The sequence below is a fragment of the Odocoileus virginianus genome, chromosome 19, assembly GCF_023699985.2.
Source record: "Odocoileus virginianus isolate 20LAN1187 ecotype Illinois chromosome 19, Ovbor_1.2, whole genome shotgun sequence".
Classification (NCBI taxonomy): Eukaryota; Metazoa; Chordata; class Mammalia; order Artiodactyla; family Cervidae; genus Odocoileus; species Odocoileus virginianus.
This window is the reverse complement of record NC_069692.1, coordinates 14,341,273-14,365,632: the sequence shown is the minus strand read 5'-3', so window position 1 is coordinate 14,365,632 and position 24,360 is coordinate 14,341,273. Positions and strand designations below refer to the sequence as shown.

The 24,360-nt window shown below is 34.7% G+C and overlaps 1 protein-coding gene across 27 annotated transcripts in view; it reads right to left on the bottom strand.

The window, feature by feature from the left end:
- The window catches only part of TRDN (triadin), a 386,030-nt gene that overhangs the window by 8,204 nt on the left and 353,466 nt on the right, over positions 1-24,360 (bottom strand). For 14 of the 27 annotated variants that reach the window (XM_070449854.1, XM_070449856.1, XM_070449859.1 and 11 more), the window contains 10 exons: positions 24,197-24,241; positions 21,923-21,943; positions 20,052-20,078; positions 19,098-19,136; positions 18,685-18,720; positions 18,566-18,601; positions 18,447-18,482; positions 18,328-18,363; positions 15,390-15,434; positions 12,847-12,870 (listed from right to left, as the gene is read on the bottom strand). In XM_070449854.1, the coding sequence (XP_070305955.1) occupies positions 12,847-12,870; positions 15,390-15,434; positions 18,328-18,363; positions 18,447-18,482; positions 18,566-18,601; positions 18,685-18,720; positions 19,098-19,136; positions 20,052-20,078; positions 21,923-21,943; positions 24,197-24,241 (345 nt within the window). The remainder of the gene's footprint in view (positions 1-12,846; positions 12,871-15,389; positions 15,435-18,327; positions 18,364-18,446; positions 18,483-18,565; positions 18,602-18,684; positions 18,721-19,097; positions 19,137-20,051; positions 20,079-21,922; positions 21,944-24,196; positions 24,242-24,360) is intronic. The other 13 variants (XM_070449877.1, XM_070449879.1, XM_070449880.1 and 10 more) reach the window with 10 other exon arrangements.

Below are 24,360 nucleotides of genomic sequence, written 5' to 3'. Positions count from 1 at the left end.
CAGAGACACAAGATAAGCAGCAAGCCCTAGGGCAGTTGCCCTAGAGACACGATCTCTGTGTAAGTAGCTTAAGAGTAACCGGAATTTACTGAAGGAGGATCAATTCATGTGATTTTCATTGCTCAGAATAAAAAACAAACAAACAAACAAACAAACTGAGAAAGGCACTACGGCCCATTTATCTTATAACTTGTGCCCTCATTGGGCAAGTGATGGTTTGGATAAAATATTCAATACTTGAGTCATTATTATAAAAGAAGTATCAAAATGTGCCAGGGAAATTTTAGAGAATGACTTGTTTTACCGGGAGGGGTAATCAGAAAATTATTTTATAAAGAAAGTCTAACTTGAAACGAGCTCTTTCATACAGAGGAGATTTTGACTAAAAGAGATAGTAAGCTTAAAGTGAAGGCTATCAGATGAAGAAAGACTAGATCCAAAAAATGAAAGAGGCTATTCAAGGAGCATAGGCAACACTGAAGAGGGTAGGAGAACCACTTCTGGAAAAGCTGGATGGGATTGTCATGTGCAAAGTTTTTATAGGTCAGGCTGAGTTGTCTCTACATAATGTCACAGCAAGTGAAAGTTGTTCAAGAGAAAAATAATACTTTAGATGTGTTTAGTAAAAATGACAAAACTAGAATATGTGAGAATGGATTCAGAGAAAGAAATAGGGAACGCATTTTCATAGTCAACCCAGAAACCAGTGATTTCTGCAACTAGTAGTCACTGAAGTAGTTGAGGGTAAATGAGGCTTTGTATGTAGAGTTAAATGGAATTCAATACTGTGAGTGCAAGAGATGAATACAAAAAGCGGGAACATCATTTTTATTAAGATTGAAGAAAGACGGTGGTGCCATTCCCAGCAATGAGGAAAACCTAAGAAGCACTCATTAACTGAGAATCATGAAAAGTAATTTTTCTATGAGTTCAGTTGTGGTGTTGGCCAGTCGTGAAATTTCAATATCTAGAATGAAGCAAGACAAGGAGGGCAAGATATCTGGAAAAGTTTAGAAGAGATATGCATCGTGTTAATGGACAAAACTGGGAGGGTTGAGACATCACTTTTAATGACGGCAATAAGAGTTAATATTTCCTAACGCTTAAACCATCTCCTGGGTCCTATTAAGTAATTTCACATGTACTGGCATATTCAATCCCTACAGCACTTCTCTGCATAGGTTCTCTTATTTTAAATCTCCTGTATAGACAGAGCAGAGAGGGGTTAAGTACTGTCCAAGGGCATAAAATGAGTGACTGGCAGGGCTAGGACATGAAGTCCAATCTGCCTAGGTCAGAGCTGTTTGAACGAAGATTTATATGTAATTCACAAAGAATGCACTGTGACCTGCCCTCCTTTGTTCTAAGCACGAAAACTAACACATTTCACCTCCTCAGCACATCTGTGAGAAGGTACTATTATCATTCCTGTTTTACAGAAGGGATCATTAAAGTCTAGAAGGTTCCAGAGCTAGGAAGTGGGGAAATCAGGATTCAGACTTCAACAACCCACTTTGGGTTCCAGAGACTGTACTGTTCACCACTAAGCAATCCTATCTCTCAAGAATGGCCTTCTAAACTCAGTCTTCTCTGATTCTAGAACATTATACTGCTGTTAGCATTATATTGTTTAACAAGTATCTGCCAGAAGGCTCAGACAGAGTCAATTCACACATGAGTCATGCACTTGTGCAGAGCAGAGATGAAGCAGTGTTTCTGTAAGTGTATTTCTTTGCTCTTGAAACAATCTATTCTCCTTTGGTGAGGATGAATAGAAGAGTTACCTAGCTGTCTTTGGAAACAGTAATGAAGAGCAAAGGGTAATACCTGTTCTGTTTGCCTAACCACTTTAATTTAATCATATTCCAAACAATGGAGAAGCTTTGTCCAGAAGTGTGGCTGTAAATGAAAGCAGAGCAAAAGCACAAGAGCTTCAGGAACAGAAAGGGTAAGAGACATGTTATACAAGGGAATCATAGAAAGATATTTGTCAGCAGGAGGAAGAGGATCTTTTAAAGTGAGAAATGGAAGTGCAGGATTCAGGGAGCAAGATCAGGGGAGACAAGAAAGGACAGAGTCAAGGAGGAACATGCAATGATAAATCTCGGGAGAAGCAAAGCTTCTTCACTTGAGCATGAGAGGGTAGTGGTGGGCAAAAAAGTGAAAAGAAGAAAAGAGATTGCATTTTGGAGAGAAGCAAAATGTTAAAGGATACACACTGATGGCATTATATTGTTGTGTATTTTTGTTATTTTTGCAGATAACATTTTTCTGTGTAATGTCCAATCTGATCTGCATACTCTTAGCAAACAGGATAAATAAATAAAAACTACCTAAATAATGCATGTGTGTGTACCAGCAGCTACTGTTTATTTCTACTGGCAGTCTATTCTGCTTTGTGTAGAGTTTCAAGAAATACTCATAGGTAAGCATCTGACATCCTGAAGCACAGACACAAAAGTAGCTTAGCATGGCTTTTTGTATTCTTTTTCACTCCTCTCGCTTTACCTTATTCACAGCATCACCTTGTGTCTGCAGACTTATTGAAAGCTTCAAATTATTTTCTCGACTGATTTGCTAGATTTTGTGTAAAGAGCTTGATAAAATATTATATTCTAAGAGTTTATATTTTTTCAAGACATCCTAAGAATCTACAGCAGTTCCAGGTAACAGTTGATGGCCAGTTTATTTTAGCTATCAGCTGTGAATAGCTCCTTGTATACAAGTTATTATTTTAAATGGTCATGAGTTTTAAAGAAAATTAACTGCTACACTGAGCAATATCCACAGATTCCTGGAATTGACTGCAGGGAGTAATAAAGTATGCAGAGACAGTTCACATTTGGAACCCTGCGCACAGTGAAGCTGAGGGTACTCAATAAACGTGTGCAAATCCTTTCTCAGTGTCTATTCTGTCACTCTAAGGACAAGACATGACTGTCTTGAGGGCAATGTCAGAACAACTTAACATCACCAATAAATGAATGAGGCCACATTGTTGGTACCCGAAGACTAATAATGGACAGTGACAAACATTTTACCAACTATGCCTTCTATACTGACTTTCTCTTTGCTGTGCCATGCTAAGTCCCTTCAGTCGTGGCCGGCTCTTTGTGATCCCATGGACTGTAGCCTGCCAGGCTCCTCTGTCCATGGGATTATCCAGGCAAGAATACTGGAGTGGGTTGCTGTGCTCTCCTCCAGGGGATTTTCCCAGCCTGGGGATGGAACCCGTATCTCTTATGTCTACTGCATTAGCAGGCAGGTTCTTTAGCACTGGCTCCACTTGGGAAACCCTGGGACTTTCTTTGGGGTCTAGCAGAAGGAGTGATCAGAGGGACTGAGTCCAGCAGCTAGTACCTATTTAGAAGGCTTCAGCCAAAAGTAACTGCTCTGTTTTTTTTTTTTCTCCTGGAACAAAATCTCCATGAATTTTATCACTTGTGTTCTAAAAAAGTGGGATTGCATTAGTAGTATTAGTCGCTCAGTCTTGTCCAACTCTTTGCCACCCCATGGACTGTAGCCCACCAGGCTCCTCTGTCCATGGAATTCTCCAGGCAAGAAAACTGGAGTGGGTTGCCATTCCCTTCTCCAGAGATTGTGTTAAGTCCACACCAAAATAAGTGAGATTTTTAAATTATTATTTTATCTCTTTTTTTTATCCATTTTGACACAAAAGGCTTATAAGGAAGGCCTGTCTCTAACTAGGGAAGTAACCTTTTATCACCGTTATCACCATCATTATCATCATCCTCACAGACAGCAATTAATGATCACTTACTATACACAAATCACTTGTGAACTCTATCTTACTTAATCTTCCCAAAGTTTAAAGGAGGCAATTTTAATATCATTATTGATATTCAAAAAATAAGGCTACTGAGCACAAAGATGTTAAACAATTTACCCAAACTTTTAAGTCAGGATGGGAACTCACTCCATCTAAAGCCAGTTTCCCTGTTATCAGCCACTACCCTATGAGGATTTTCATATTTCTACCATGTATTAATTTCTAAATTATTTTTAAGAAAAACTACACTGATATTAGTACCCATAAGAGTCCATTCCAGCAAACAATCTCTAAAAATATTCCATTTCAGCAAGGGGCATCCAACAAAAAAAATGGAGTCAATAATTTTATCCTGAATTAAGTTTTCATCCATATACTACAAGGAAGTGTGTTTTCTTTTTTTAAAGGCTTGTGTCTATATATATTAACTGAGAATGAGGATGGTTTGCTTGAAAGAAGATTAAATTGAGGCTTCTATGAGTGAAGCTTTCTACAATTTTAAGAACAGATTTAGTTTTGTACAGTTGTCTAGAACTAGACTATCAGATTATTTACTTTTTAATTGAGAAAATTAAGGCATGAACCTTGGTTAAAATGAGATTTGTGAGTGACATTAAAAATATTATTAGGCACAAATACTTCTGATAATACAGTAGACAACAACAACTATGAAAGCATATCTTTTGTTGCAGTGCTGGATGCAGAGGACATAAAAAATCTCCAAACAGAATCCCTCCTCCTGCCCCCAGAAACAGGGGAGAAATCCTGCTGACACATGAAGGGTGAGGTCATCCTGAGGACAAGTGATGACATTAAAACTGCAACTCAAAAACTGAGTGTGCAAGGAGAAAAGTGGGAGTGCAGGGGCTAAGATCCTTTTTTATGTCAGGGATGGTAGGATGAAAATATAACTGCCCCAGGGGTTTCTGAGAAGATAACAGCAATACAGTATTTAATCTCCTCCAAATTCCACCATAAGAACAGAGAGCGAAAACCACAGGCAATACTTACTACAAAATGAAATTAACCCTAAAATATTTGTGGATGGGAACAATCAGACAGTCAAAACCCCGCAGGGATCAGTGTTTCCAGAAGAGAAAGCATAAGGAAATAATGGGGATTCTGAGAAACCTGAAAATAAGGAACCCTCCTACAGCCAACAGGTATTTTCTGAAAAGTGAGACAGAATAAGTTTTGATCATCAGCTGAAAGGTTGCCCAGTGTTCAGCAGGTGAGCATAAAGGGCTCACCATGAGGTCTGAGTGCTCACGCCATCAGGTACTCTATGACCTTGAGAAACTGATAAGCTAGTGCTGACTCCCAAGATGGGACATCTCAGATGGTAAGAAATTGCTAGGAGTGGAATAAATTTGAGCAGAACAGGGACAACAGAGACAAAGAAAGATAAGTTCAGATAGAAATGAAGGAAAGAAAAAAAAAAGTGATTTCATAAAGTCTCAAACACAGAAAAGACCATCATGAGTGAGGGTCCAAAGAAACAACAAACAACGTTATATCCAGAGTACTTCAAATATTGAGATTTTCACATTCAAAATTTTATACATATGAATGTTTTAAGAAATAAAATATAAATTTATAAATAAGAACAACCAACATGTGATTGTGAAAATAACAAATAAGATTTAAAGATAACTATTATAAGAAAAATATAAATCATAGGGTTCAAGAAATAGTGAATATATGTTAGAACAGATCAAATTACACTACATATGGCATAGAGACACAAGAAGATGAAAAACTTAAAAGAGGTGTTAAAAGAGAAGAAATAATATACATACCCAACACATTCCTAATCTGTAGAAGAAAAAAAATGAAGACAAAATGTTTGAAGAATAAAGGCTATTAATCCTTCAAATTGGTAAAAGAAAAAAAATGTGTACTGGAAGCATTTCACAATAAAAAGAAGCTCTTATTCCAATAAACTTGACTGAAACTGCAGCAGATAAAATGCAAAGAGAAAATATTTAAAGAAGCTAGAAAGAAAAGATAGATCACATAGGAAGGAATGACAATTCAACTGATAACAGAATTCTCCCACGTCAGTGGAAGAAGAAAAAACTAGACAGTGGACTAAAACACTGAAACTGTTCAAAGAGTGATAACTGGTGACCTAGATATGTGCCTAGCAGAAGGCTCTCAGGAATGAGAATTACTTAAAGACATTGTCAGAGAAATAAAAAGCAGAGTATATTTTCGACCAATAGGTTTTGTTCAAGGCACTTCTAAAGTAGATGATCTTGAAAGAAGTAGGATAGCAAAAGAAATTCAGAGATGTAAATGAAATGGTAAGTAGTGACATTGATAAACATATAGGTAAAGACAGACACATACTGAAAAAATAATACTAATAAAATCTGACATTCATATAGTTTAAAGGTTAGAACTAAAAATACTGAACAAAATTAGCATGTAAATCAGGATTACAAATTCTAGAGAAACATCTACTTATGCCTCAATGACTACGCTAAAGCTTTTGACTGTGTGGATCACAATAAACTGTGGAAAATTCTTAAAGAGATGGGAATACCAACCCCCTTACCTGTCTCCTGCAAAACCTGTATGCAGGTTAAGAAGCAACAGTTAGAATCTTAAACAACTAACTGGTTCCAAACTGGGAAAGGAGTATGACAAGCCTGTATATTGTCACCCTGCTTATTTAACTTAATGCCAGACTGGATGAATCACAACTGGAATCAAGATTGCTGGGAAAAATATCAACAACCTCAGGTATGCACATGATACCACTCCAATGGCAGAAACTGGAGAGGCACTAAAGAGCTTCCGAATGAGGGTGAAAAAGGAGAGTGAAAAAGCTGGCTCAAAACTCAACATTCATAAAACTAAGATCATGGCATCTGGTCCCATCACTTCATGGAAAACAGAAGGGGAAAAAGTGGAAGCAGTGATAGATTTTATTTTCTTGGGCTCCAAAATCACTGTGGATGGTGACTGCAGCCATGAAATTAGAAGATGCTTGCTCCTTGAAGCAAAGTTATGATAAACTTAGCATATTAAAAAGCATAGACATCACTTGGCCAACAAGGTTCTGTCTCATCAAAGCTATGTTTTTTTCAGCAGTCACGTATAGGATGTGAGAGTTGGACCAAAAAGAAAGCTGAGCACCGAAAAACTGATGTCTTTGAATTATGGTGCTGGAGAAGACTCTTGAGAGTCACTTGGACAGCAAGAGTTCAAACCAGTTAATCCTAAAGGAAATCAACCTTGAATATTCATTGGCAGGATTGATGTTGAAGCTGAAGCTCTAACACTTTGGCCACCTGACATGAAGAGCGACTCATTGAAAAACACCCTGATGCTGGGAAAGATTGAAGGCAAAAGTGCTATACTATACATACAGCAGTGAAACTGAACTATAACTGCACAAAACACTTATGGATTTGAGAAGCATAGCATTAAGTAAAAAAAAAAAAACCTCCGAACATATCTTACAATGTGAGATAAAATTAGAAAAAAACAAGTGATAAAATTAGAAAAAAAAATCAAGAGAATTAAAGAAAAAAATTCAGTGTATTAGTTACTTCTACCAGGAATCAAGAGATAGGATGGAGACAGTTCAAAGGTAAAGTCACATCTAGTATATAGTTTTCAAATATACACTTACTTACATGTTATTTTGTTTATGTAAGATATCAAATAATAAAATACTTTTAAATAATTTGAGCTTGTGGAGAAGAAAAGTAAATTTAAAATTTAATATTAATTTGCATGCAAAGATGAATTATAGAAAAGGATAATCATCTCTCTTGTTAAATCTTCATTTCCTGAGGAATTAATTTAGAAATGGGATGGTCCTTTCTCCCTTTCTAAGTATTTAATCAATCCCACTGGTTTCAACAATGAATAAGGTAATTATAAAATAATTATTTAAATCAAGGGAGATACTCTTTTTAAAAAATGGTCAAACTATTTTAATAGACCACAGAGTGATTTAATAGTCATTTAAAGTGCCTGCAATTTAGTTTAGTTTGGGAGAAATATTTTGGTCAACATTAGGCAAATGAATTCAAGATACAACTGGCATTAATAACACCATTCAAACTTACTCTGTAAAAGTAAGCAAACAATGTTTCAAGACATTTTCTGTAACAGCATCGAATCAGATTATTAAGCTTTCTGTGCAGCGCTAGAAATGTGACAGGCATATGCTGTGTAATAACAAAATTGATTCACTTCTTTGAAAGTTAAAGTGTTGATATGCCACCATTAGTTAAAGGCATACTACTAACATTTTTATTAGCAAATCAATTAGTCTGAGATAACATAAATGATTTGATTTAGTCATGAATTAACTCTTATAGGACTTTAGGTTGTATCTGATCTCTTTAGAAAAGATCATTATTTTAATCGTTTATAAGAGGGAATTACATATAATATTAACATAAACCAAAACATACTCTGTGTTTAAGGGTTTAAGAGAATTAGTTTCTTTTGCCACTATAGTTACATTTTATAGTTCACTGACTCACTAATAGTTTCATGATTGTCTGAATTCATGATTGTCTGACAAAGTCAAACTTTCTTTCAAATAGCAGTAACATGTTTATTAGGAAATTCTGGTTTTCTGAAATTCTTGAAAATTTTCAATCCAGGCATATATAATCAATAAAAACAGGTTATGCTTTTATTAATGATAGATGATATACTTCAGTTATGTGTAATTACAATCTTTTAAAAGAATTGCTTAACCTAAGATATATCAAACATGTAAATGAGGAAAAAGACTATTAGCCTTTACATTCATAAAAACTTTAATTATATCCGTGCTTATTTAAATTTTCAGACAAAATCACAAAGTAGCTGAATTTGATGTCTAAAATTATCCACTATACTTTAATATTGATGCAAATTACTTATTAGTTTACCAAATTTATACACAAAAAATGCAGAACCAAAAGATGAATGAGCATTTTAAAAGTTAGAAAGCATTAAAAAGCAAATTACAAATGAAAGCAACAAAGGAAGCTACATATAAAATGGAAATCCTGGCTAGTCCTCTGCTGGGTTTGCTTGAAGTTTTATTAAAAAGTAATTAACTTCTGTAAAAGATTAAAATTTATCAGTATTGTATGAAAAAGTTAAATTCATTATGTTAATATAAATATTTGATCTCAGAGTCTTTACAATGATTCAAACCTGTCTACACAGATAATTTTGGTGAGGTGCTAACAGTAAAATCCTCACTATTTATGATCAAAGAAATGTTACAGAAAAAGGTGTCGAAGTTAAATTTCTACATAGAATAATTTCAAGAAGTGTTCTTAATACATCACTTCTTTTAAAGTATTCATTTTGAGGGGCAAGCCAACCTAGCTTTACCTAAATATTGACTAGGAGATACTTAGAACAAAAAACGATGGATCCTTATAAAACCATTTTCCTTAATTATAAACATAATATAAATATACTGTCAGTATCTCAGCTCTGTCAAGAACCTTGATATTCTTCTAGGTGCAAGACTTCCCTTGGCCCATTTGCTTCTAAAGAATGTAGTTCCTCATTCCCTTGCTTTGTTTCATGTTTTGCCTACAGGCAAGTTCCTGGGAATGAAGTTTTACATAATTTTATTGTACACAATTTTTTCTCAAAGAAAAAGTTTTCCAAAGCCTTAAAATATTAATATCAGCAAGAAATAATTACACTTTAAAATTCAAGAATGTGAATATTTGTTTTGTTTTTAATTTTTAGAGTATCAGTAATTATATCTTAAATGTAGTACAGTTTCATGCCTCTTGATGTCTTCCTCAAAACTCTGTGGAAAGTTAATTTCATTATCTATTTACCATACATACAAGGTAAAAAATAGAATGAAAATTAAATGACATTTAGAAATTAGAAATCTACATCCTTTGAAAAAGTAAACCCACAGAACAAACATCAAGTAAACCATAATAGTCTGTGAATCATGGAAATTTTGATTTTGCAATATTACTTTCACTGATGTAATAAAGAAATGCTATTATATTGCTGATTATTTTTATTCCTAAAACAAACCCTCAGGTAGCTGAGAATCTAGTCCACCGGGATGATTTCAAGAATCTCAATCAGAGTAAGCCTTGAGATTTCAGAAAGAGATACTGCTTCTCTCTTTTACATCAGGTTTTCTACCTCATGGTTTCAACCTATATGTTCTTACTTCTCACTGCTCTCTAACACAAGCCAAAGCAATCTTAAGAAAGAAAAACTGAGCTGGAGGAATTAGGCTCCCTGACTTCAGATTATACTGCAAAGCTAGAGTAATCAAAACAGCACATCACTGGACAAAATCAGAAATTGAGATCAACGGAAAAGGATAAAAAGCCCAGAAATAAACCCTCACATACATGGTCAATTAACCTACGACAAAGGAAGCAAGAATATATAATAAAGAAGAGACAGTCTTTTCAATAAATGATGCTGGGAAAACTGAACAGCTACATGTTAAAGAATGAAATTAGAACATTGTCTAACACCATACACAAAAATAAACTCCATACGGACTGAAGACCTAAATTTAAGATTAGATACTATAAAACTCCTAGAGGAAAATATAGGCAGAATGCTTTTTGATATAAATTGTATCTGTATCTTTTTGAATCCTTTTCCTAGAGCAGTGGAAATAAAAACAAAAATAAACAAATGGAACCTAATTAAACTTAAAACTTTTTGCACAACAAAGAAAATTATAAACAAGACAAAAAGACAATCTACAGAATGGGAGAGAATATTTGCAAATGATGCAACTAACAAGGGATTAATCTCCAAAGTATACAAACAGCTCATAGATAAATTTTTGATTGGCAACTTATGATGCGCTAAGTCTAGTTAGTATCAGAATTGAGTTAAATTTTAGGACAGCTGGTGTCACAGAGAAATGCTTGGTATGAAAACAGTCCTACTTGCCTGGTGTCAGAAGTGTTAGGAGTGCGGTAGTAGCGTGAGAGTAAAGGAGAAATACACAGAAGTGACTTTTTTCTTTACACCTTCTTTTGCCAATTATCCAACTCTAACCATTTTTCAAATACAAATTGTAGAATAACCTCCTAAATGAAATCTGTCCTGACTAACTTTGGCCGTAGGGGAAGGGTGTGGAGTGAGATAGTTTCAGAAGGCTTTCTGAAGATCAAATATTAGGCTTTGCCTGTGCATCAGAGAGACAGTGCTGTAACCTTGTAATTATTTTCCTTTTTTAAAATATATCTGAAGCAAGTCCATATGGAGCTCTATTACTTGCAGTCAAGGAACTTTGAATGAGATATATGGCAAGTACCACCTTTACTGATTGTCTTATATCATCCTCGATACTCACTAAATATTGAACACAGCAGAAGCACTCAATAAACCCTGAGACCTGCTCCACCCAATGCAGTAGCCACTGACCACCTGGGCTGTTAGGGAATTGAAATACAGCTGCTGCTAAGTCGCTTCAGTCGTGTCCGACTCTGTGCCACCCCGTAGACGGCAGCCCACCAGGCGCCCCCGTCCCTGGGATTCTCCAGGCAAGAGCACTGGAGTGGGTTGCCATTTCCTTCTCCAATGCAGGAAAGTGAAAAGTGAAAGTGAAGTCGCTTAGTCGTGTCTGACCCTTATTAACCCCATGGACTACAGCCCACCAGGCTCCTCCACCCATGGGATTTTCCAGGCAAGAACAGCTAGTGCAAATCAAAATGTGCCATAAGTGTAAAATACACCCACAATTTCAAAAGCTCAATAAAAATTTATATAATCTATCCAAATACTTCTATATAGATTACATTTTGAAAAAATATTTGAAAACAGAAACAGATACAAATATTAAAATTGTTCTCATCTATTTGTTTTCACCCTTTTAATGTGTCTGTGCTGCGCTTAGTCGCTCAGTCGTGTCCGACTCTTTGCCACCCCATGGACTGTAGCCCGCCAGGCTCCTCTGTTCTTGTGGATTCTCCAGGGAAGAATACTGGAGGGGGTTGCCACGCCCTTCTCCCCGGGGGTCTGCCCAACGCAGGGATCGAACCGAGGTCTCCTGCATTGCAGGAGGTTTCTTTACAGTCTGGACCCCCATGGAAGCCCAAGAATACTGGAGTGGGTAGCCTATCCCATCTCCAGGGGATCTTCCCGACCCAGGAATTAAACCGGGGTCTCCTGCATTGCAGGTGGATTCTTTACCAGGGAAGCCCTTTAATGTGTCTACTTGAAAATTTAAAACTACAGATGTGGCTCTAGTAATACTGCCTTAGATAGCACTGCACTGGGAAGACCCAGAGGGAGCGGGTGGAGAGGGAGGTGGGAGGGGAGATCGGGATGGGGAATACATGTAAATCCATGGCTAATTCATTTCAATGTATAACAAAAACTACTGTAATGATGTAAAGTAATTAGCCTCCAACTAGTAAGAATAAATGGAGAAAAAAAAAAAAATAAAAAAAATAAAATGATTTGTCTTCTTAAATCTGGAAACTTAAGAAGGAAATTTACTATTTCCCAGAATTTTAAGATTTATAGGAAAATCCATAGCTGTATCATGTATCATTTGAGCTGCTATCTACACCTATATCTTGGTATTTCAGAGAGTGTTTTCTGAGAGTTTGGTCAGTGTATGTTACATAAAAGATTAGATCCATTCCTAACTATGTATTCTTTTCAGACATATAATTAAGTTAATGAACATTAGAAAACAACAGCAAAGCAAGCATTATTGTTCAACCAGATGTGCTCTATTCCAAATGTTGGAATTTAGGGTTGAAGACCAAAGTAGGATTATTTTATTCCATTCAACCTCAATCACCGAAAAGACTTATATATTGAATGCAAGTCACTTTAATCTTCAGGCTCAAAAACATGATAAGGTATTTGTTACAAGTTATTTCAATAATGCAGTTTTGTTTTTTAAGTTTCAACATAAATAAGATGAAAAGTCATCAAAATCCTGTCAGAAGGTTTAATATGAAATGACTCAATTTCTGAACACATTAAAAAAATAAATATTTCATGAATTTCAGCTTGAAATTCATACTGCATGCCAAAGAGAATTTATTATCAATACAAGCAGTACTTACTTGATACTCTTGTGGGTTTTTCTACTGAAAATAAAGAAAACAAGTCTTGTTTAACTCAGGTAAAACACAAAGATATTATACATCAATAGACTGCATATAAAAGTATCTAATATCTTTTGACTTTCTCCCTTATTTTTCATGAGTTAGTGATAAGTGGAGCTCTCAATTGTCTGATAACATGGATCTTTGAATATCTCAATTGCTATTATGTGAGACATCAAAAAGTTATTAATCATTGCAGGTGTCACAACATACTTATGCTTTTAAACACTCTTACTAAAATCATTAAGATCTTTGTTAAATTGTTTTGGTTAAACTATAATTATACCTAACGCCAGTGAAATTACTTTGCATGATATAATTAATCTAAATATTTGCTTTAAACTTTCCAAATTCCATAAAATACATTATTGAGAATTCTTTTCCTCTTAGACATGAATAAAAACAAATACACATTAGGCTGTAAATAATAAATCTTAAAAAGCAACATGCAAAATCAACTAATTTTTATAATCATTTATTTATTAGTTTCAATGAGAGATTATAATTCTTCAAATATGTTTTTCCATTAAACTGCATGTATTCAGGATGAGGATATAAAGTGAAATGACTGTCTTATATATAGCAGACTTTCTAACTTTCTGAAACAATGGGTAACATTCATATTCCATTAATGTCTAATTTAAAGGGCTAGGTTTGAAAATATAATTTTTAAGGAATCTGTATAACATGTTTTACTTTGAGACTTGTAGAGTTTCTGATATAAACCTAATAATTACAAAGTTACAAAAGTTAGGTTAATGCAATTCAGAAAAATACTTTAGAAAAGCTAATGTTATAATCTTTCCTTTCTAAATAGCATTGGCTAAAGAGACAGGAATTTAGATGCAATGAACCATTCCTTGAGTGAAGGAATGAATAGAATGTGCTTATATTCTCAACTAGTTCTAGGTTAGACTTATGCTTTCACATGTAACAATTTTTTCCTGCCGTGTATTCATAAGATGAAGATCTTAGAAATGGACTCACAGAACACAGTAAGAAAGGAGCATCCATCCAATGTCCAAATCTCTAGAATCCTTTGGTCAGCACTAATAGACCACTTCCTTGGGGACAAAGTGGGGTGCCTTTTGTCTTTGAAAGTGAAACTGTAGCTGGACAGGCTCCTCTGTCCATGGGGATTCTCCAGGAAAGAGTACGGGAGTGGGCTGCCATGCCTAACTCCGGGGGACCTTCCCAACCCAGGGATGAAACCCAGGCCTCCCACATTGTAGGTGGATTCTTCACTGTCTGAGCCAGCAGGGAAGCACATTTTCTCTTTGGGCTGCTCTGACTGGTAGAAAGCTTTCCCTAATATTTGCCCATCACAGTGTGGTAGGATATTAAAATGTGATTGAATGGGCTTAAGTCTTTGATGCCACACTCACTTGGAGCCAACTCCTGTCTCTATCAGGTCAACACTCCTAGAGGTTAGACTTCCTTCATCTAACATTAACTCAACTTTAGACTGTGAACGATCACTGAGTCTATACTAAGACGGAAATTGAATTAATAATAGGAAAGGCTATAGCTGTGCATTTTCCAAGTAATACATTACTTTTCATTCTTCTGGCTAAGTATCTTAAAAGATATAATGTTTTTGGAGAAATTTCCAATATGAAAATTGTGTTCTTGTATCATTTTACAAATCTGATTTGCTCTCTCACTCTAAATGCTACACCTTAATATTACTAAAAATTGTGTCTGAATATGTCCCGCCATTTCAGGTATACACACAACAGTAAGCAGCAACAGGGACCAGTGAAAAACTAGATTCCTCCCGCTCCACACTCCCAGTATACACACAGACTAGAGATCTATATTTACTCTGAATGAAAATTCTTGCTTAATTATGGCATGTTTACTTAGCATTTTAAAATCTAAGGCATTTATGTTTTGTTACATTTTGAATTAATTAGATTCACCTAAAATTTTATGACCCAGACTAAATAATCCAGTTATACTCTTACAGTTTTATGATGATATCACCAGAGTAGGTCATTCTCATTTTGGGTGAAGAACATCTGCCTGCCATGTGCATGTTAGCATCTGCCCTCTACTATCTACTTTGTATCTATGTTGAATTAATTTCAAAGATCAATTTATAAATAATAAAAATATATTCATGATATTAGCTATATTTGATGTAGTTGCAGATAAACGGACTCTCGGCTCCTTCTCTTTTTACTACTCTATCATCCTTGAATGTAGTCATGCTGGGAAAGCCTCCTTGCAAAAATAAATTTTTCCTTCCGATAGGTACTGGGATATCTAATGGATGTTTATGTTGTTAATAGTTTCTATTTCTTCACATTACCTAGTTTTCCACTGAAATGTAAGCATTCTGTTCGATTTCCTACCTGTCCACTTCCTCTGCTGTTAGAATTATATAAACAGCTAGACTTTCTTGCTTTAGAAAATTCAGTGTTACTATTAAGCACCAACATAATTCAGGCATCTCCACATCAACATAGCATTTGAGGATTTACAAACGTCAAGATTACCTTTTGTCACATTGTGTAATTGAAGATTTTCTTTTCTTGTTGGTACTGTATAAAAAAGAAAATGTAAATAAAAATATGATCTTTTAAAGCAAATCTTCATAAAAAATTTGGCTCACTTCAACTCTAAGCTTTAGCAATATGAGAATAATTTAAATTTTGTAAATATTCTCTAAAGGTGTTTTTAACATGTTCTCTTCTGCTAACACCTAAGAAAAATAAATGTTAGCTGAAGAGAGTGTTGTATCTGCATAAACAGAGATATGACATGAACTCAGTGATTACAGGGTATTTAAATGAATCTGAGTCCACGGACAGTGAGTGATGCTGATTAAGTGAATTTGGTATAACCCAGAAAAGTGTCTTCTTTTGTTATTAACAATCTTTTTGGTATGTCTAAGAATGCTTTCCTCCTGACTCAACAGACTATTTCTCTGATGATTAAGGCCAAATAAGACTGGGAGCAGACTGTGGCTCAGATCATGAACTTCTTATTGCCAAATTTAGACTTAAATTGAAGAAAGTGGAGAAAACCACTAGACCATTCAGGCATGACCTAAATCAAATCCCTTATGACTATACAGTGGAAGTGAGAAATAGATTTAAGGGACTAGATCTGATAGACAGAGTGCTTGATGAACCATGGATGGAGGTTCATGACATTGTACAGGAAACAGGGATCAAGACCATCCCCATGGAAAAGAAATGCAAAAAAGCAAAATGGCTGTCTGAGGAGGTCTTACAAATAGTGTGAAGAGAAGAGAAGCAAAAAGCAAAGGAGAAAAGGAAAGATATTCCCATTTGAATGCAGAATTCCAAAGAATAGCCAGGAGAGATAAGAAAGCCTTCCTCAGTGATCAAGGCAAAGAAATAGAGGAAAACAACAGAATGGGAAAGACTAGAGATCTCTTCAAGAAAATCAGAGATACCATGGGAACATTTTAGGCAAAGATGGGTTTGATAAAGTATAGAAATGGTATGGACCTAACAGAAGCAGAAGATATTAAGAAGAGGTGGCAAGAATACACAGAAGAACTGTACAAAAAAGATCTTCATGACCCAGATAATCATGATGGTGTGATCACTTACATAGAGCCAGACATCCTGGAATGTGAAGTCAGTGGGCCTTAGGAAGCATCACTATGAACAAAGCTAGTGGAGGTGATGGAATTCCAGTTGAACTATTGCAAATCCTGAAAGATGACGCTGTGAAAGTGCTGCACTCAATATGCCAGCAAATTTGGAAAACTCAGCAGTGGCCACAGGACTGGAAAAGGTCAGTTTTCATTTCAATCCCAAAGAAAGGCAATCCCAAAGAATGCTCAAACTACCGCATGATTGCACTCATCTCACATGCTAGTAAAGTAATGCTCAAAATTCTCCAAGCCAGGCTTCAGCAATACATGAACCGTGAACATCCAGATGTTCAAGCTGGTTTTAGAAAAGGCCGAGGACCCAGAGATCAAATTGCCAACATCCGCTGGATCACTGAAAAATCCAAAAAAACATACATTTCAGCTTTATTGACTATGCCAAAGGCTTTGACTGTGTGGATCACAATAAACTGTGGAAGATTCTGAAAGAGATGGGAATACCAGACCACCTGACCTGCCTCTTGAGAAACCTGTACGCAGGTCAGGAAGCAACAGTTAGAACTGGACATGGAACAACAGACTGGTTCCAAATAGGAAAAGGAGTACATCAAGGCTGTATATTGGCACCCTGCTTATTTAACTTATATGCAGGGTACATCATGAGAAATGCTGGGCTGGAAGAAGCACAAGCTGGAATCCAGATTGCCGGGAGAAATATAAATAACCTCAGATATGCAGATGACACCACCCTTATGGCAGAGAGTGAAGAGGAACTAAAAATCCTCTTGATGAAAGTGAAAGAGGAGAGTGAAAAAGTTGGCTTAAAGCTCAATATTCAGAAAACTAAGATCATGGCATCCGGTCCCATCACTTCATGGCAAATAGATGGGGAAACAGTGGAAACAGTGGCTCACTTTATTTTTCTGGGCTGCAAAATCACTGTGGACAGTGATTGCAGCCATGAAATTAAAAGGCACTTACTGCTTGGAAGGAAAGTTATAACCAACCTAGACAGCATGTTAAAAAGCAGAGACATTACTTTGCCAACAAAGGTCTGTCTAGTCAAGGCTATGGTTTTTCCAGTGGTCATGTATGGATGTGAGAGTTGGACGGTGAAGAAAGCTGAGTGCCAAAGAATTGATGCTTTTGAACTGTGGTGTTGAAGACTCTTGAGAGTCCCTTGGACTGCAAGGAGATCCAACCAGTCCATCCTGAAGGAGATCAGTCCTGGGTGTTCATTGGAAGGACTGATGCTGAAGCTGAAACTCCAGTACTTTGGCCACCTCATGGGAAGAGTTGCCTCAGTGGAAAAGACCCTGATCCTGAGAGGGATTGGGGGAAGGGGATGACAGGGGATAAGATGGCTGGATGGCATCACCGACTCGATGGGCATGAGTTTGAGTAAACTCTGGGAGTTGGTGATGGACAGGGAGGCCTGGCGTGCTGCGATTCATGGGGTCGCAAAGAGTCGGACACGACTGAGTGACTGAACTGAACTGAAGGTTGTTAGATGAGTAAACATGGAAATCAGTGATTATTGTATTATATTATGTAGTTTCCTAAGTAAATAAAACTAAAGTTAAGATAAAAAAGCAGCATTGCAAATGCAGCTTCTAACCAGCTGCTCACCAATGAACCGATACACGACTGCACACTGCAGGCGTGGCCTGCCATCGATGCTCCTTTGACACCGTCATTACCACGTGCTCTAATTATTTACCACTTTTCTTCTTTATTCAGGCCAGCAATCATCACGTACATAAAGAAAAGTTTTCTTTAAAATGAAATAAGTGAATTGTGACTCAAAATATTCTGACTTCAGGAACTTTTAGACTGTGAAAAATTACCTTTTTCTTCTTTAAGATGTCTCATTTCTGCTTTTTCTATAGAGATCAAATGACAGAGTCATATACATATTTATTCAAAATATTTTGACTTCAGGAACTTTTAAACTTTTAAAAATTACCTTCTTCTTCTTTAAGATGTCTCATTTCTGTTTTTTCTATAGAGATCAAATGACAGAGTCATATACATATTTATTCAAAATATTTTGACTTCAGGAACTTTTTAACTTTTAAAAATTACCTTTTTCTTCTTTAAGATGTCTCATTTCTGCTTTTTCTATAGAGGTAAAATGACAGAGTCATATACATATTTATTCAAAATATTTTGACTTCAGGAACTTTTAAACTTTTAAAAATTACCTTTTTCTTCTTTAAGATGTCTCATTTCTGCTTTTTCTATAGAGATAAAATGGTAGAGTCATATACATATTTATTCATAGGTCTTTCTAAGTTTGAAATTACATATTTTGCAGTCAATATTTACAATTCAGGAGTTATATGAAAAGAACTTTATGTTGTTAATATAGCAATAACAGATGGAGTTTGCTTTAAGATCTAACTTCCAGTTCCCCTTAGATATCTGATAATAATGCAATACTACACTCCTCACACGAATAACCCCCCAAATAGCTGCAATTCTGATATATGCTTTAAAACCAATGTCCATATTTTCATGAATTGCTTTTTTAAGTGACATAATTTGTATAATTACATATTTTTGATTCCTGTGCTTTTGTCACTAATTTGATATACATGCCTTAATATGTATTTACCTTTACTTTCCTTTTCAGATTTTTCAATTTTCTTTTTTGCTAGGGAGGAAAAATAACAAGAAACCATTGGCTTAAAAACATAATTTTCTTACTCAGTTTTGGAGTAAATATTTGCAGATGAAACTTGATCCCATAAGTGGTAGAGGGTCAAGGTTCTACTTTTAAAGATGTGAAGATAAAGTCTCCCTCCCTTGTGTAAGAACATATATATTTCTGTTATCCTTGGTTATTTCATTTTATAAAGCACAACCCCCTCCTTTTGTTTTCTGGCTTTATTTTTGTACATGCTTTCAAGTAAAGCTAGAGTAAACCATGCATTTATTAATAAGCTTAAATTAGTAACAGAAAAAACTCTTTAAATTTTCTATTGTTACCTTTAGGAAATGAAAATTTGATTAGTGCTATGAATACTCAATAAATTCACTGTTGAGTAAAAACAAAGATTCACAACATATCTCTGAGGAAAATGTGGACACATGCTTTTTATTTTTTTTTTTTTTCATTTATTTTTATTAGTTGGAGGCTAATTACTTTACAATATTGTAGCAGTTTTTGCCATACATTGACATGAATCAGCCATGGATTTACATGTATTCCCCATCCTGATCCCCCCTCCCACCTCACTCTCCACCCGATCTCTCTGGGTACACATGTTTTTTAAACCAGAGTTTTGACTGACTGATGCTTTTCTTTATTTTTCAGACAAGAGTAAGAAGGACACCAATATTTAATGAGTGACAACCAAGCATGTAGTGGGAATGTTATATATGTTATTTCATTTAATACTTTTCACAAGCCTTTTGGAGAGTCATTATGTCTGTTCTATAGATTAGTAAACTGGGAATCTGAACTGTTAATGGATTTTCCCAAATGTTACACAGCTATATAGAGATTCAAATTTAAATACTATTCCTACAGATCTATGTTACCTCCTCTGGGAAAGCAAATATTTACCCGATTCTGTTACTTCTGGTGTTTCCTCTTTAGAAAAAAATAATAGAAAAAAGGAAGAAAAATAAAAGGAAAGAATAATTTTGTTTTTTAGTAGCAGACAACTGAACCTCATCTTTATGTTATTTTATATTAATTCCAAAAGTAGTGACAATAGACACATACTCAAATGGCAAAGAGATACATTGGTAACTAATATTTCTGAAAAAAAACTGGTATCTATTCTGGAAATAGAACCACTATACAAATTAATATTAAATAATTTATTCATACATGGTAGAATGAATGAGGCTGAAGACCTTTGGGTGGTTTTCTCAATTACAAATTATAAATCTCCATTACATAAGCTTTTAACATGATTTGAACATGTGCATGCACACATTTATTTATTAACTTTTTATAAAGCAATTTCTTGCATAACAAGGACTTAGTGCAATGAGTGGGGTTGAGAGATTTTAAAATATGGCAAAAATAATCTCAACTCACAATGACTCCAGTCAGAGTAGTGAGACAAAATATAAAAATGTTATTTATTTGTCTTTAACCTATGATAATGTAGAATTAACCCTTCATTTTGCTCCTTCAGTAAATTTAAAGACCAATTATTTTTTAAAAATATGCTTTAAAAAATATATCCACACAAATTCGTTCAAATGATAGTATTTTCTATAAAACAGATACATTAAATGACCAGCCTAATATAACTTTTTTGAAGTTCAAGTAAAATTAAAATATTTTATAAGAACAAATATATATAATGTATAATGTTTTATAAACAAAACTGCATTTGCAAATAATTATGGTGATATTTCTTGTCAGTAATCTAGTTTTGACTTTCAGCCCTTAATTTTTGTAATAACTTTCATATTAGTAGCATTTACACAGACTAAATATACTAGATATTTTTGTCAACCCAAAGGCAACATTTATGTTCAACACTGGCATTGAATCCACTCAGAAGAAAATCATAGATGTATTCACGAGAAATCAGTCATAACACTTTTAAGGAAACAAGTTAGTCCGTGGCATTGAAAATCTTTAGACACAACTTCTAGTTACACTCTTGATTGAAATGTAAATATTTTACCCCCAGGGTAATGTCAAGGTCATAATTTAATAGCACTAAATATACAATTTCATTTTTATAAAATTTCATACATTAAAAAAATGATTCCTTTTTACTATTGCTTGAAATGTTAAAATAAAACAGTGATTCCGAAACACTAAAACAACTCATCTTTACCTTTTGAAGAAATATGAAAATAAAAAGCTAATATATTAAGATTAAATAATTGAAGATGGGTATTGTGTGTTCTAAGCTTGTTTTAACTCAGCAATGACTATAAGAGGAAACTACATACCGTATTTATTCAATATATCCTAACAATATATCCTAGTATATATCCTATATATTCAATATATCCTAACATATCCTATATATTATTCAATATATCCTTAAAGTACATAAAAGAGAGATGGAACCACTTTGTTTTTGTGGACAGTATTAGTTAAGGTAATTGCATTAATTACACAGATAATGACAACAAAAATCATTTTAGGCATTCCCTCATATAATCTGCTATAGTGTAATTAGCACTCAAATATATGTTCAAATATTAATGAATAAAATACACACTATTATTTGTCAATAGGAATCATTTATGTAAGTAATGTCATAATAGCTACTGCATTAACATACCACAATAATTTTTACCGCATGGACAATTTAAAGAAATTATAAAATTTAAATACTTAAATAGAAAATTCTTTTCTTAATATAAATTTATTTATTTTAATTGGAGGTTAACTACTTTACAATATTGTATTGGTTTTGCCATACATTGACGTGAATCCACCACGGGTGGTACACTTACTTGGAGTTGGTTTTGGTTTGTCTAAAAAGTAAAAAAAAAAAGAAAAAGAAAGAAAAGAAAGGGTCATTTTCTGGCTATAGGTAAAATATCAGACTTTTATATTTCCTAATTCTATTTGAGTTAAAATAGGAAAAGGCTAACCTTATATTAAAATGAGCAATAGGCAATGCAATTTGAGCAATTTTTAGATTATGTTCTAATGAATTCCATATTCCAATAAAACTTCAAAGTATATAGGATCTTCTTGGTCTCTTTATCTTTGTAAAGCCTCATATTTCATCTGATGCAAAGTGAATGCTTAAGATAATCTGAACTCCTTACTGTTCCTGAATGGCATAAAAGACACATTCTGCTATTGTCCTTTCAGAACTTATTAATACTAATTAATAATAACTATTTAAACTTTTCCAATCCAGTCTTTGGAATGAAGAAGCTGACTTTATAAAATCTCAAGAAAAATGAGTGAATTGTTGGTGAAAAACACAAAACTATGCCATCCAAATACATGATTTGTTTCTTAAATATACTTTGTCTTCTGAAATTAACTACAAGCATTAATTATGCAGTCTTATATGTAAATATCTATTTATTAATAAATAACGAAATATTTCTTGATGATTGTGAAGAATTTGAATTATCTAAAATTAGATTAATTCATTAACAGAGGAAATATAAGTTAATACAATTTTTAGAGAACAATTAGAGAAACAATAAAAATTACATTGAATATGACATTTCACTAAAATATTTAAGGAATTTTATTCCTAAAGATAAATTTACAAAACTAAACAGATAATTATATTTATAATTGTATATTGTTTAAGAAAGCTTGTCAGATAACTTAAATATAGGTTAATCAGAGACTAGTTAAGTAAACTGTGTATAACAATACAACAGAATACTTAATGAAGAAATGCTTTGTGTACTGATACAGAAAAATCTTCAAATACACTCTTAAACAGGAAAACCTAGGGAAAGAGCTATTTATAGTATATCATGACTTGTGTAAAAAAGGTGAGTGTATATATATATATATATATATATATATAATTTGTAGACTATCTTTTCTCCAGGGGATCCTCCAGACTCAGGAATTGAACCTGGGTCTCCTGCACTGCAAGCAGATTCTTTACACAGTTGAGCTACCAGGGAAGCAAATTTGTATGCAGGTATGTGTGTATATGTGGGCTTACCTGGTGGTTCAGCTGGTAAAGAATCCACCTGCAATGTGGGAGGCCTGGGTTCGACCTCTGGGCTGGGAAGGTCCCCTGGAGAAGGGCATGGTAAACCACTCCAGTATTCTTCCCTAGAGAATCCCCATGGACAGAGGAGCCTGGCGGGATGCAGTCCATGGCATTGCAAAGAGTTGGGCATGACTGAGTCACTAAGCACATGTTTATATGTATATGTCTTTTACATATATTGCTAGATGGGTACATTAACCCATCAGACATTATTGGATACTTGGGAAGTGAGAGCTGGTAAAACAGGAAAAAAAGGGGAGGAAGGAAACTTATTTTTGCAGTGAACCTCCTGTATGCCTAATTGTTGAAACATGCCAAGTATTATATATTTTCAAAATTAACTGAATTACAGCTTTAAAAGTATTAAGCTGAAATTATACCAAGTTGAAATCCATGATTAATTTTCAGTGAAATAAATATGTACAATTAGATATGATATTTTACAGTATAACCACAGTGACTCAACATTCATGCTCATGCTCAGCTGTGCCTGACTCTGTGTGACCCCATGGACTGTAGCCCACCAGGCTCCTCTGTCCATGTGATTCTCCAGGCAAGAATATTGGAGTGGGTTGCCATTTCCTACTCCAGGGGATCTTTCCGACCAAGGGACCGAACCCATGTCTCTTGTGTCTCCTGCACTGGCACGCAGATTCTTTACCACTGCACCACCTGGGGAGCCCCGAATCAACATTACCAGTATGATAAATGATATCAATACTGGCATCAGTAAAACACTGAATATTTTGCAAGGATCTTGTGAACCATGAAAGCAAATACTATTATGCTAACACAGCTGTATTATAATAGAATGCTTAGCATTCCATATATATTGGTTATAATATTTAGCAAACTACTTATCAACACTACCATAGCCCTTATGTCAGATAAACTAGATCCTATTACAAAATCACAAGACTAAACATTACCAGGAAAGAAAATGAAAAGTGCTTATATGCTTTGCTTTAATTTTCAAAGGTAATAAAAACAGTGAATTGGGATAGAATGCAAACCAAAAAGGCAAAAACACCTGTTTTTATAGATGGAATTTCTTTTCCTTGATGTTCAGCTTTTTCTAGAGAGAGAAATAAGAATTAACTCACAATCTGTAGATTGTTTGTGCATTTCTTATCTATATATTTGGAGGTAATCCTCAGTTTGTATGGGAAGCATGCTCCCAAAGTCATTTGCATG